The sequence below is a fragment of the Lepisosteus oculatus genome, chromosome 19 (assembly GCF_040954835.1).
Source record: "Lepisosteus oculatus isolate fLepOcu1 chromosome 19, fLepOcu1.hap2, whole genome shotgun sequence".
In the NCBI taxonomy this organism is placed as follows: Eukaryota; Metazoa; Chordata; class Actinopteri; order Semionotiformes; family Lepisosteidae; genus Lepisosteus; species Lepisosteus oculatus.
Window position 1 is genome coordinate 10,569,515 of NC_090714.1, and position 13,192 is coordinate 10,582,706.

The 13,192-nt window shown below is 41.4% G+C and overlaps 1 protein-coding gene and 1 long non-coding RNA gene across 2 annotated transcripts; one reads left to right on the forward strand and one right to left on the reverse strand.

Annotated features, from left to right (window-relative positions):
• Positions 1–274: 274 nt before the first annotated feature.
• LOC138224316 (uncharacterized) lies at positions 275–6,382 on the reverse strand. Its single transcript, XR_011182773.1, has 2 exons — positions 6,040–6,382; positions 275–1,053 (listed from the first exon to the last, which is right to left on the reverse strand). It is a non-coding gene; the product is annotated as an uncharacterized lncRNA (long non-coding RNA).
• Positions 6,383–7,695: 1,313 nt separating this feature from the next.
• LOC102696204 (actin, cytoplasmic 1) lies at positions 7,696–11,713 on the forward strand. The gene is made up of 6 exons (XM_006637121.3): positions 7,696–7,806; positions 9,333–9,462; positions 9,580–9,819; positions 10,183–10,621; positions 10,735–10,916; positions 11,019–11,713. The coding sequence occupies exons 2-6, from the start codon at positions 9,340–9,342 to the stop codon at positions 11,160–11,162; spliced, it is 1,128 nt and encodes a 375-aa protein (XP_006637184.1). The 5' UTR covers positions 7,696–7,806; positions 9,333–9,339; the 3' UTR covers positions 11,163–11,713.
• The last annotated feature ends 1,479 nt before the right edge of the window (positions 11,714–13,192 follow it).

A 13,192-nucleotide genomic window follows, 5' to 3' on the forward strand; every position in this document is an offset into this window, starting at 1 on the left:
GTAGATTTTATTGATTAATGCCATATTTTAAACTTTGATTAATAATAATAAAACATTTAACAAAACAGTTCATGTCAAGACACAGCAATCTACAATAGAAGTATAAATCAATAGTAGATGTATAGGATTAAACATTATATGACAGTACCTGTATAAAACATATTTCCAGGTGATTTAATTTTTCATTTGAAATTTCCACTGGAAGAAACCCGTCTGTTTTCCAAATGTTTAAAAAAGCTTTAAATGCACTGCTTGAAGGAAAGATACCCCTATCTTGACATCTCAAGTGATGATGATTTTATTTAGAAAGGCTGGTAAGATCACAATGATTAATCTGTAACACAAATAAAATCATATACAGCAATTGTAAAGAGCCGGGGAAAATTAAATGCCTAGAAAGATTCCTTCCATTATGTTTTTGCTGAAGTGATATTGCTTTGTGGGTACTGGCAAAAATGCTAATACAACAGGGCAGATCTCTTAGAGCAATCAGCCCATCCAGTAAGAAAAATTCTTTTGAAGCAGACACATTTATCTTAACACAAAATCAAAGTCTAAGGAGTGCCCTTTTCTCACAATGGAGTGGGATGCATACGACTACAGTGGTATCTACGACTACATCTAACCCAGTCATTTCTTGAACGAAGCCTGGGTAAGATCCTCAGATCAAAATCCAAACCAGATGATCTAGATGGCCTCCGCTCATTTGTAATCCTTCTAATGGTTCTAATGAAAAAGAAGAGAATCATGGTAACCTAGGCTGTTATTATCGTTTGCCAGGTCAGCCCCTTAATGAATTGCTGGCACGGGCCTGGCTACAGTGATGGAAAGGGAGACAGCAGACATCTGACTGGCTTCAGCAAGGATGAGGGAGCAGGTGTCTGTGTCACTTGTCTCATCCCCCAGCACAGCGTCCACACGGAGCGGCGTGTCCATCAAGGCTGTCTCCTGGGTGTTTCTGGAAACGCCACGCTGGCAAAAATTACCGCAGAAGAGCGGCAGAACTGGTGGGTCATGACAGCTCCAGTCTGGAGACAAGACACTCGATTCCAGCTGGAGAGAACGCAAGAGCAACAAAATCAGAGCATGTCCACCGATTAGAGAAAGAAACAATAATGGGTATGACAAAAGCTGACAAAAGTCATTATATTATATGTATCATATATATTAGCAACACAGGAGCCCACAATGTTCTGATTGGCAGCTAGTGCATCTTGGGGATGACTGTATTGCATATTTTGTTCTTATGCATGTCTTAAAACAATTAAGGTTTGTTTGAGAGTCGGTCTTAACATTGTCTTTAAATGCGAGAAAAAGGGGTGTTTTGATGTTTAGCAGTGACAATCACCCACAGAGAGACAGAAAGCGGGATCAACTGTTCTGCATTTCAGCGATGTACAATATCTGCCCATCAGCATGATCACAAAGGATTAGCTTTGACCTTTGGCCCAGAAGCACAGAATGACAAAAAGAAATCTGCTGCAGCCGTAAAGTAAGCAACCAACAGCGGTCAAGTAAACAAAAACAAATTCCCCACCTGATGATGATGATAACGATAACAACAACATTAGTGTGAGACAAAGTAAAGACAAAGACAATGAAATATTATAAAGCAGCATGGCATTTAACGCAACAGTTTGGTATGGAAACCTGGGGTTGAAAAGCAAAAGTAAACTGTCCAGAATTGTGAAAATAACAGGAAAAATAATTGGGAAACAGCAGCCCAAGCTCTGCGATTTATATCATAACGCAATTCTCAAAATGGAACTCACACACCCATTCCATTCTCAGGAAGACTGTTTAGGGTCCCAAATTAAAATAAAAACATTTATAAGAAGTCCTTTATCCCCTCTGCAATAAAACTACCCAATAAAGGTATGTAAATGTAGTCTCCCCACTACCTACTTTTTATATTTCTGTATCGCATACTGTTGTTGTGATTTCATGTGATTTTAGGTGACTCCCATGTTTTGGACAATAAAGTATCTATCATGGACTATGATACAAAGAACATGCGTTGCATATGTTAATCACAGCTAAAAAAAATGCCTGGTTCCAGTGAAGGTACTTTTCAGAGAGTATCACTTTAAACAAAACCCCTGAGCTGTAATTCCCCAAAGGAATTACCTAAATGTTTAACACTGAATACTACGCCAAATGCAGATAAATAAACTTTCTTTTACCAAGAAGGCTGTGAACTGCTTTTACTCGAATAATCTGGAAATCACCAAACAGAGCAAAAGGAAACTTCAGTGAGGTCTGACAACTTTAATGTTTGACAGAATACAGTATATGTATAATGTAAGTTGTCCTAGTACACAATATTTTCCAAGCGATGACTTTAAAACATTAAATACTAAATTCCCGTAAAATATGGTTTGCTGAATATTCAGAAATGTTTGCAGCGGGAATGAACTGGAGAGACTTATTGGAGTCTGACTGTCGCATCTTTAAGTAGGATCAAAGCTTACTTTCATTACATCGTCCTTTGGCAAGTGATTTAATCACTTAATGAGATCAGCTGTTTCTCATATTCATAAATGGACTGAACATTGGTTTTATTTGTAAACACTCATTTATTATTAAGACAGTGTTTACTTTCTGGTTTCTTCGGCTCCAAAAACAAATGCAACACAATAGGTTACCACAGGTGAATATTATCATTAGGAGTTCCAAATGTTTAGAGTGTTCACTTCTAAAACAAGGCTAACATTAAATAATGGTCTAAAAAACAAAACAGAGTAATTTTACCTACGTACACAGTGTCAAATAAAGCTATAACAGAAGGGAAAAGCCAGCTATAACAATCTATTAACAAGAATTATGTACTATAACTATTTTCTTTCCATTGGTGTTGAAGTTGTCCCTGGTAATGTTTTTTTTTTTCATATTAACTACATGCTGAAATCTTGCTACATAGGTCCTTTGGATACAACCTTAGTCTTCTTGAAAGGTACCGACAACTAAAAATGCAATATATATGTTTTTGCACCTGCTACTCCATCTACAGTTATTGTAGCGAATACGGTACAGGCATGGGAACAGGGGCAAGCGAACCAAGAAAACAGATGTCATCGTGTTTTCCTGCCAACAACGCCAATGTTAAACAAACAGCACGCACACCAAACCAAAACAAATCTGCCCTCCAACAATCTAGAAGTCATAACTCAGCCATCACACACATTAAGCTTCAAATACGTAATGCCCAGGGAAACACTTTGCACAATAGGTGTCTCTGAACAAGAATTACACAGCACTGAATTTAATGTACAGTACAAAGTATTTGGTAATTGAAAGTAGATCTTTATTATCTAACACGTTTCTTGTAAGAGTGCAATGTGTGTAAAAGTTTGTGTTTAAAAACAAACATGAAAACTGCTATAGAAAAGAGCTGTTTTGAATGACTCAGAAAAGATGTTTGGTTTGATCATAAGTTGTACTTTCCTTTAGAACACTGAATGCCTTTTATTTCTACAACTAGTACCAGTTAATTCTTATGCTTATTCTTTTCATTAAAAATTCCCAGTGTCAGTGTATTTGTTATCTAAACATCAACAATGAAATGAATAATATGCAGATGTATTTATCTAGGAAAATCATACAAAAAGGCTGTGGCTTTTTGTGATGCTTTTCATGTTTGCTGTGCTGGAGCCTGGAGTTGCTGGAAATACTGAAATACATCCTTATTATTATGTTGAAAATAGTTCAGTGTGCTTAAAATCTAAGAAGATGTAAATGATATACATTTAAAGCAGAAGCCACACCTTTAAATGAAGCACAGACAGTTATATAGAGTATAAACACCTACAGCCTACAATAGCTGTTATGTAATGTGAGATGGGGCTGTAGTGAAGATAAAATGTCTTTGTCACACTCATCATGCCAGGCGTGTTTATTACACTGGCCTAACAGTAATCCTGCTGACTCCGTTATTCTTCTGTATCCACAGAACACAGGATCAGAAATCAGTGTATGAACTAGTACAAATGTCTGATGTATTGATTTTGTTATTGAAACTCCCATGATGGACATTCATCTCTAAAATAAAATTAGGAGGAAAAAAAAGTCTTATGCCCGTCTCCCAAATAAATATTGGGCAACAAACTATGTTTAAATAATCTGGAATGAAAAATAAACCAAAATGGACCACAAAATATTGACAGCCTTTGTTCCATTTATAAATCTACATTAAAATCCAGAGATGAACAGAACAACAGAGTATTGTCCAGTCATGTACAGCGAGGGAACCCCAGCTACAGGAAGTGTACAGACCAAAAGGATGCATAGGTTCACACAAATGTATGCAAGACATGGCTAGCAGGAAACAAGCACATCCCATGTGGGTAATGGGTTAGGGTTATATGTCAGATGGATAGGCAGTGGTGACTTTCCAGACCAGTGGCAGGCATGCACCTAAGGTTAGAGGACTTTAGCAAGGCACATTGCTCAGATTGCTCCAGTAAGTGTCCCGTTGTTTAATCGGGTCTCCAAATCGCCATTGTTAAATGACAGTTTGTTCTTTATTGACTTACCTGGCAAAATAAAGGACTAAAAACACATAAGAGACATAAGTCACTTTTACTCCCAACAAAGAGACAAAATATCCCAGCTGGGATATTTTGAGACAGGTTGGGCACACAAAAAGGAGAGACACATTCTTGTTGGGTATATTTCGAGCTTCTTGTTAGGTATATTTCGAGCAAACACAGATTTCATTTTGGTGCGACTGATGGAAAAAATCAGTTTAACACATGCTAATGGGAAAGGGTGTTTTTCATTTCCTGAAGTAATGCAAAACAGGCTTCACAGTGGGACTTAGAAAACCCTTATTTTGGAAACCGTGAAGGAAATCTTACCTTTGACTGCCTCCTTTTAGCGTTTGTTAGTGATCACAATCGTCCAGCTTTAACACAGGCTTGAATAGTATCACATCCATCTATCCATCTATCGCAGCCATATCACCCTGCAACTCACAACTGGCAACCCACTGAAGCTAAACAGGTGTGAGCCTGGTCAGTACCTGGATGGGAGACCTCCTGGGAAAAACTAAGGTTGCTGCTGGAAGAGGTGTTAGTGGGGCCAGCAGGGGGCGCTCACCCTGTGGTCCATGTGGGTCCTAATTCCAAAGTATGGTGACGGGGACACTATACTGTAAACAGGCGCCGTCCTTCGGATGAGATGTAAAACTGAGGTCCTGACTCTCTGTGGTCATTAAAAATCCCAGGGTGTTTCTCGAAAAGAGTAGGGGTGTAACCCTGGCGTCCTGGCCAAATTTCCCATTGGCCCTTACCAATCATGGCCTCCTAATAATCCCCATCTATGAATTGGCTTCATTACTCTGCTCTCCTCCCCACTGATAGCTGATGTGTGGTGAGCGTTCTGGTGCACTATGGCTGCTGTCGCATCATCCAGGTGGATGCTGCACATTGGTGGTGGTGGAGGGGAGTCCCCATTACCTGTAAAGCGCTTTGAGTGTCCAGAAAAGGGCTATATAAGTGTAAGCAATTATTATTATCCATTTTCCAACTACTTCACCCAATTCAGGCTTGCTGGGGAGCGAGAGCCCATCCCAGCAAGCAATGGGAGCAAGGCAGGTACACCCTGGTTCAGATACCAGTCCATTGCAGGGCCAGTTGTCCCAGAAGCCAATGAATCTACTAGTATGCAGTATTAATCTACCAGTACATTAAACTGTGGGAGGAAACCGGAGCACGTAGAGGAAACCCATGGAAACCCAGAGAGGATGTACAAACTCCACACAGACAGCACCCCAGGAACCGAACCCAGGGACCCCAGCACAACTGTGTTGCTCATGGTTTAACATGAACACCGAAAATGGAAAAACAAAGGTGAATTCAGGCAATATTCAGCTCTGTTACTTTTGAAACTGAGGTGAGGAACTGGATTTTGTATAGGTCACTGTATGCATTTTAGCAACAGGACAATAACAAAAGGTGACTTTTTGCAGATTTACTCCTATACAGATAACAAGTAATCCACAATCGTAAAATTAAAACCTTTTATCTGCTCCAGTCTTACCTTTGTCACTTGCGACTGCCTTGTGTACAAACATTGGCAGACTGAAATTCTGTTTTACTTGATTCTAAGATAGTCTTGTGCATATGCCTCTGAAGTGCAGGTTATTCTCCTTTAATGAGACATTCACACAATAAGCAAGACCACATGTTTTAGCACAGAAGTCTAAAGTCCACAGAGCCTTTAACATCTATTGGGCTCACCAATGCAAAGAAAGGAGCTCTCAGCAGTCGGCAGGGAGAGAGCTGGTGTCTGGCTCAGAAGAACCTCTTGTCATAGGTGCCACGCCCACCCAGTACAGTTTGCCTAAGGAAGCTCGTCTCTGGTGCCTTTTGTTTAAAGGCATACCCATGACAGGGCAATAGACTTTAACACACACAAAAAAATAAAGAGTAAGCAATTTCTATCAGGGGGTAAACTTTGTCATCCTTGAGAGAAAGTGCTGTTTCCTGCTTTTCCCTTTGTGTGATGAAAATGGGTAAAAAAGCCCATGCTTATGTATTAAAAATGCCGATGAAAATAAACCTTGACATTCAGAACGCTGATTCGACGGGCTCTGTTCATAGAGCCCATTTAGAATTATCATGTGTAGCTTTGAAACCTTCAGGCCATTTTCCAAGCAGCTACAGCATAATCCACAGAAAAGGAAGTAGGCCTGTACACTACATCCCGTTTAGCACTGAAGCACTCAATGAATTTGCAGTTGTTAATATTCAGATTTTTACAAATTAAAAATGCCAAAGAAACATCAAATGCCCTGGTTTGGAACTTTATTATTATTAAAATGAGACATTATTAAGCTGCTGCTGTTCGGAAAGATGGAGCCAGACACAGGCCCCCGAAATCAGACATAAGGGGTCTTGCTTAATTTAAATATATAAAAAATATTGTAATGATTCAACCTTTAATTCAAAGTCCCATATTACTCCGAAACCTTTTACGGACGTTTTTTCCCCATCGAGTGCAACAGAATTAGGAAATATACTAAGGAAAAATATTATCTGAATTAAAACTACTTTTATTAGAAATAATCATGAACTAGTAACAAACAGCACACTGTCGTCTCGTTAATTAGGACACTTTTACGGGTATTTGCGTGTATGAGTATAAAGTTGCATATTATCACCGAAATGTGACATTATACACAACAACGACGGATTCAAGGATTCTTAAGGGATGAGACAATGGGAAAACAAATCGGAATAATAGATTTCTAATATAAAGCAGAGATAACATCACAAATCATACACATACAATTATTACAGCTAAATGAATTATACGACGTACAGTCGTACAAATTTTATAGTGCACCAAAATTGAGGTAATTATTAAATGAAGGTGCCATTAGGATTTAAAAGCAATTTCCAAAGTAAGGTTAAAGAAAACCCAAAATAAAACAACTGCAGGGTTCTTAAAAAATACTCGTGCATATCTCGTATTAAGTCGCACCGAATTTTTTCTTCTCTTTTCTTTTTTTTTCCCCCTTTTTTTTCTCCTTTCTCTCCCTCTCCCTCACCAGCTCTCAAGTTGCAACAAACACTGTGGAGTGCAGCAATGTGCACGCGACACACAAGAGTGCGTGACGCCGGCCAATCAGATCGCCGAGTTCCGAAAGTTTACCTTTTATGGCGAGAGCCGGGCACCAGGCTGAGGATATAACAGAGCTCCCAGCCGGCATCGACTCACTTTGAGCTCCTCCACACGCAGCTAGTGCGGGAATCGCCAGCCTGTCTTTCTTTCTTTAAGCTGTTAAAAAGCCCCACACCCAAGGTAAGGAAACAAAAGTTTTATGCTCTTTTTTTTTTGAAAGAAGGAAGGTATCTATTGTTGTACTTGTACACCGATGACCATTGGGCTTGTGGCAGTTTATAAAGGGTTGGATATTTGTTTTTTTTAAATGAATGAAGGAATTAGTCGCTTGTTCTGGAGTCACGAGGTTCTTTGTTCTTCTGCTTAATGTTGGGTTATTTTAATGTGAAATAAGGCGTAAATGCTTTCTTAACAATTTTGCAGCCTGCTTTTTAGAACGTTTCATTGTAACGAGCGAAACTAGAGGACAGGCGGTTTTTCTTTTAGCTGGCTTTTGTCGAACCGTTGGTGCTGGTGGGGTACGAGCCCCCCTTTTAGACCCTAATTTCAAGTTTAAATTTTAATGCGCCTAACGGTTGGGGGAGGGAAATAGCGGGACTTTTCGTCCCCTCTCTCCAGGTCTTTCAGTGCAGTTGGGTGTGACCTAGTTAAGAGGCTTCGTTTCCCGGCGTGACGAGCCGGCTTTTCACATTTGCTGCGTCTTTAAAACGTGACGGTTGAGCGGGCGCGTTCAGAACCGGTTTAGGCGTGCACACTTTTTGTTAGGTGCTTGATTTTTTTCTTTTCTTTTGGGTGGTTCGTGTTTTAGCGGATCCAGTTCGGGCGTTGGTTCTGGGGGGGTTGGGAGGAGGGAAGGGGGGGGTCGGTTGTGAACGGAGGATTCTGGGTTGCAAGGCGTGGCTGGGCTGCTGGCGGGCTGTTGTGCGCTCGCTTGGCGGCTCCACTCGCCGGTTATGTAACTTGCCGATGGCTGGGGCTGCTGGTTCGGCCGGTTTCCTGCAAGAAATGCACCCGGTGTCCGGTAGTTGTGGGGGTGGATAATGGCGGTCGTGATCAGGGTGCAGCTGTGAGGAAGCGGTCTCGGCGAGCCGGTTCCGTAGTCGTTAGCCCGGCTTCGACTGCAAGTGTCTTGGTTTAAAAAAAAGTGGTGGGTGGTGGCGGGGGTATGAAAAGGGAGGTCTAGCTGGAGTGGGGAGATGAACGGATAATTCATTAAATGCTTAGCGAAATGTGACGCAGAGCAATCTCTGAACCCCCCTCCCTCCCCCCCCCGGCAGGCTGTTAAGTCTTGAGCAATGCGCCCTTCTTTTGAAAAGGGGAAGTGCTGAACTCGAGGGGTAAGATTTGGGAGTGGTCACGGCCATGCTTCTCGTATGTTGAAATAGGTTCCTCTGGGTTGAACCTTCCCAGGCTGGCAGAGTGCCACGCCGCCGGCAGTCGCAAAGCTGCTCAAACCATTGCCTTTTATGGTAATAAAGAGAGAATAGAGCGGACTTCCTTTGTCTCGAATCTGTAGATTTGAATTGTTCGGCGCCAGAGCTCCACCTAGAGGCTCGAAGGCGGAATTGCACCCGGAATCGGAAGTAGGAAATGAGTTCCCTACTTTGGGGCATCCTCATTGTAGTTTTACAGCGGTTATGGATTAAAGCCGCCTTTTAGCACTTCGTCCGTTTTTAATTTTTGAACCAATTCTTTTTAATTTCCAGATCAGCCATGGAAGATGAAATTGCCGCACTGGTTGTTGATAACGGATCCGGTATGTGCAAGGCCGGATTCGCTGGAGATGATGCTCCTCGTGCTGTCTTCCCATCCATCGTCGGTCGCCCAAGACACCAGGTATGAATTTTAATAAGAGGTGCTAGGTTGTTAAACTGGGGTTCATGCAATTTGGAATTGGGATACAAATTCATGTTAATTTGACGGCTCACGTTGCACTGAATGCTTGTTTTGTAGGGTGTGATGGTTGGTATGGGACAAAAGGACAGCTATGTCGGTGATGAGGCCCAGAGCAAGAGAGGTATCCTGACCCTGAAGTACCCCATTGAACACGGCATTGTCACCAACTGGGATGATATGGAGAAGATCTGGCATCACACTTTCTACAATGAGCTGAGAGTTGCCCCTGAGGAGCACCCTGTTCTGCTCACTGAGGCCCCCCTGAACCCCAAAGCCAACAGAGAAAAGATGACACAGGTTAGTTTGACAGGATTCCTCACCCCCCCCTCCTCTTTCCCTTCTGTCATAAATGATCAGGGTGTACATTCTTTCCTTCCTTTCTTCCTATTCATTGTTTTCCTGACTCTTTTCAGGGACCTTCAGACCTGACTTTCATCTCTTTTGCTGGAGCTACAGGTTTATTTCCTTTGCTGTTCTTCTGTTTGCAGTTTTTTCACTGCACTTTTTCCAGTCTCCTAGACTAGTGAATGACTTTTGCTTTCAACTGCACTGAAACTTCACTAATTGTGTTGAAATGGTACATCAGCATGCACTAACCTGAAATAACGTCTGGTTTCCAGACTGTAGCAGCTTGAACTAACTTGTCCTCTTTTTTCACAGATCATGTTTGAGACCTTCAACACCCCAGCCATGTATGTTGCCATCCAGGCTGTGCTGTCTCTGTATGCCTCTGGTCGTACCACTGGTATCGTGATGGACTCTGGTGATGGTGTTACCCACACCGTGCCCATCTATGAGGGTTATGCCCTGCCCCATGCCATCCTCCGTCTGGATTTGGCTGGTCGTGACCTGACTGACTACCTCATGAAGATCCTGACCGAGAGAGGCTACAGCTTCACCACCACAGCCGAAAGAGAAATTGTCCGTGACATCAAGGAGAAGCTGTGCTATGTTGCTCTTGACTTTGAGCAGGAGATGGGCACTGCTGCTTCCTCCTCCTCCCTGGAGAAGAGCTATGAGCTGCCTGATGGGCAGGTCATCACCATTGGCAATGAGAGGTTCAGATGCCCCGAGGCCCTGTTCCAGCCCTCTTTCCTGGGTAGGTATCTGGGATTTGCCACTAGAGCCCACATGCTTACAAAAGGATAAAGGTTTTCCATCTATTTGGGGGAAATTGAGGTTAACTTGACAATGTCTATTATGTGTTCTTAGGTATGGAATCCTGTGGCATTCATGAGACCACCTTCAATTCCATCATGAAGTGTGATGTCGACATCCGTAAGGATCTGTATGCCAACACTGTACTGTCTGGTGGTACCACCATGTACCCTGGCATTGCAGACAGAATGCAGAAGGAGATTACATCCTTGGCTCCTAGCACAATGAAAATCAAGGTAAGGTTTTCTCCATCTAGCAACTTGTGCACTAGCTTTAGGAAGCACTTGACTACAGTATGGGGTAAGTATATGTGGTATTCAACTTCTTTGTCTTTATAGATCATTGCCCCACCTGAGCGCAAGTACTCCGTCTGGATTGGAGGCTCCATCCTGGCTTCCCTGTCCACCTTCCAGCAGATGTGGATCAGCAAGCAGGAGTACGATGAGTCCGGACCTTCCATCGTCCACCGCAAATGCTTCTAAACGGACTGTTACCACTTCACACGCCGACTTTAACTGCGCAGAGAAAACCAGAAACAACAAATTGGCATGGCTTTTGTTATTTTTGGCGCTTGACTCAGGATTTAAAAACTGGAACGGTGAAGGTGACGGCAATGTTTTTTGGCAAATAAGCATCCCCGAAGTTCTACAATGCATCTGAGGACTTAAAATGTACATTTCTTTTTTTAGTCATTCCAATGTTTAATGTTAAATGCATTGTTCAGAAACTTATTTGCCTCTATGAAGGCTGCCCAGCAATTGGGAGCACACTTAAAAAAAACCTTGTTGTAGTATTGCTTATATGTAAATTATGTAACCGATACCAATGTCTGGGTTTTTGTACTTTCAGCCTTAAATTCTTGGTCCTGTATTTTTGATTTTTGTTATGCAAAAGCAACCTTTATAAAAACAAAGGTTTACATCCCCCCCAGGCATATGTTACAAGCCGTATGGAAAGTGGCGGTGCCAGACCTATGGTGGAGCCTACCTGTACACTGACTAATACAAATCCAATAAAGTGCACATGTCTAAGACGTGCTGAAGTTTGTGTTCTTTCATGTGACTTGAGCTTTTTCTGCAACTTCTAAAACTGGTTTGGGTGCTAGAGGGAAGTGTCTTACTGGAGGTGGTAAATCTTTTCTGGTGTTTAAAACTACTCAAGGATCCTGTTCTTAGGAGTTAACAGGGATTTAGTACTTCATATTGATGCTAAGGTTTATTTAAATTCACTCTTGCTGCATGCACCTCTTGGGAGTTTGATTGCCACATTCAGTATGAAATTTTAGGTATACTTTTAGTGTAATCAATGCAGGGGCCAATTGTTCTAGATGCTGAACTGCCAGAACGCTTCCCACCAATTTAGTGCTGCTAGAGGAAGAGTAGTTTACATTATCCCTTAGCTTATTCTTGACTTCTGGAAGTGCTTTAGGTCAAGGATCTAAAGGACTGCAAATCTGCCTCATGTGAGCATGTAATAGCCACCTGCAATACACTTCAATAGACTTGGACTCCAGGAAATGTTTAATCTCCCAATGATCAGCAGAAAATGTTAATGTTTATTTGGAAAGGTTGGATCCTGAGCAAACTACTACCTGGAGACTTCAAAACAGGTGTATTGGAGGGTAAGTCAACCAGTGCCTTGTATGGGGGGGACCTGCATGATGACCATAATTTACCATAGTGGCAACATCTCATAGCTAAAATGGTAAAGGGACTAACTGCTCTTTTGTAGTTGACTTAATATGGGGATTGGTATTCTACCTAGACTCAAAGTAGTGCAGTGTTTAATGGGCAAATTTCTGGGTTTTTCTGGAATTCCTCCTAAAATATTTCCATTGCATTCATGTCAGGGAAAGGTGATGACCCTTATGTTGGCTATCCACTAAAGTTTAAAGCAGATTTTTTTTTTTATTGGTCTGTGCCCAAATTAATACATCTCAACCTATTTATACAAGTTATTACCAACTGAACAATATGGAAGTGTTTTAAGGCTGTCGGTCACAAATTCTAGTACCAGAAAAACTGATTCAATTCAATATACCCTTATGGGTCTGTTAAGTGAACTTGACTTAGAACTATGTTCACTGTTGGACAATCCTAGTCCTTGAGAGCTCCAATGCAGCAAATGTCATAGATCATGCTTAAATCCAATTTTAGAAGCCTATAATTTAACCTTTAGAATATTGATTCAATTAAATTGGTATTTATCAATTGTCCTTGAGCAACAGACAAAACTGGTATTTATTTCAATTGCACAAATTGCCTGGTTAAGTAATTAACTTGTTCCAGGTATTTTGAAACCAAGATTAAAATGTAATTTATAAATGAGGATCGAAGATCGAACCTACCCACTTAGTCAAGGGCTGTTACTGCTGTGTTGAACAGTTTTATTTTCCTGCTTTTAAAAAGGTTAATGGATTCCAGCCCAGGAGAGGATAGCACATTTCGTGTTTTATTTTTTGTCTGCAACAGTGTCTAATCCTCAGAGTTTGGTCATTGCACACTTGACTATG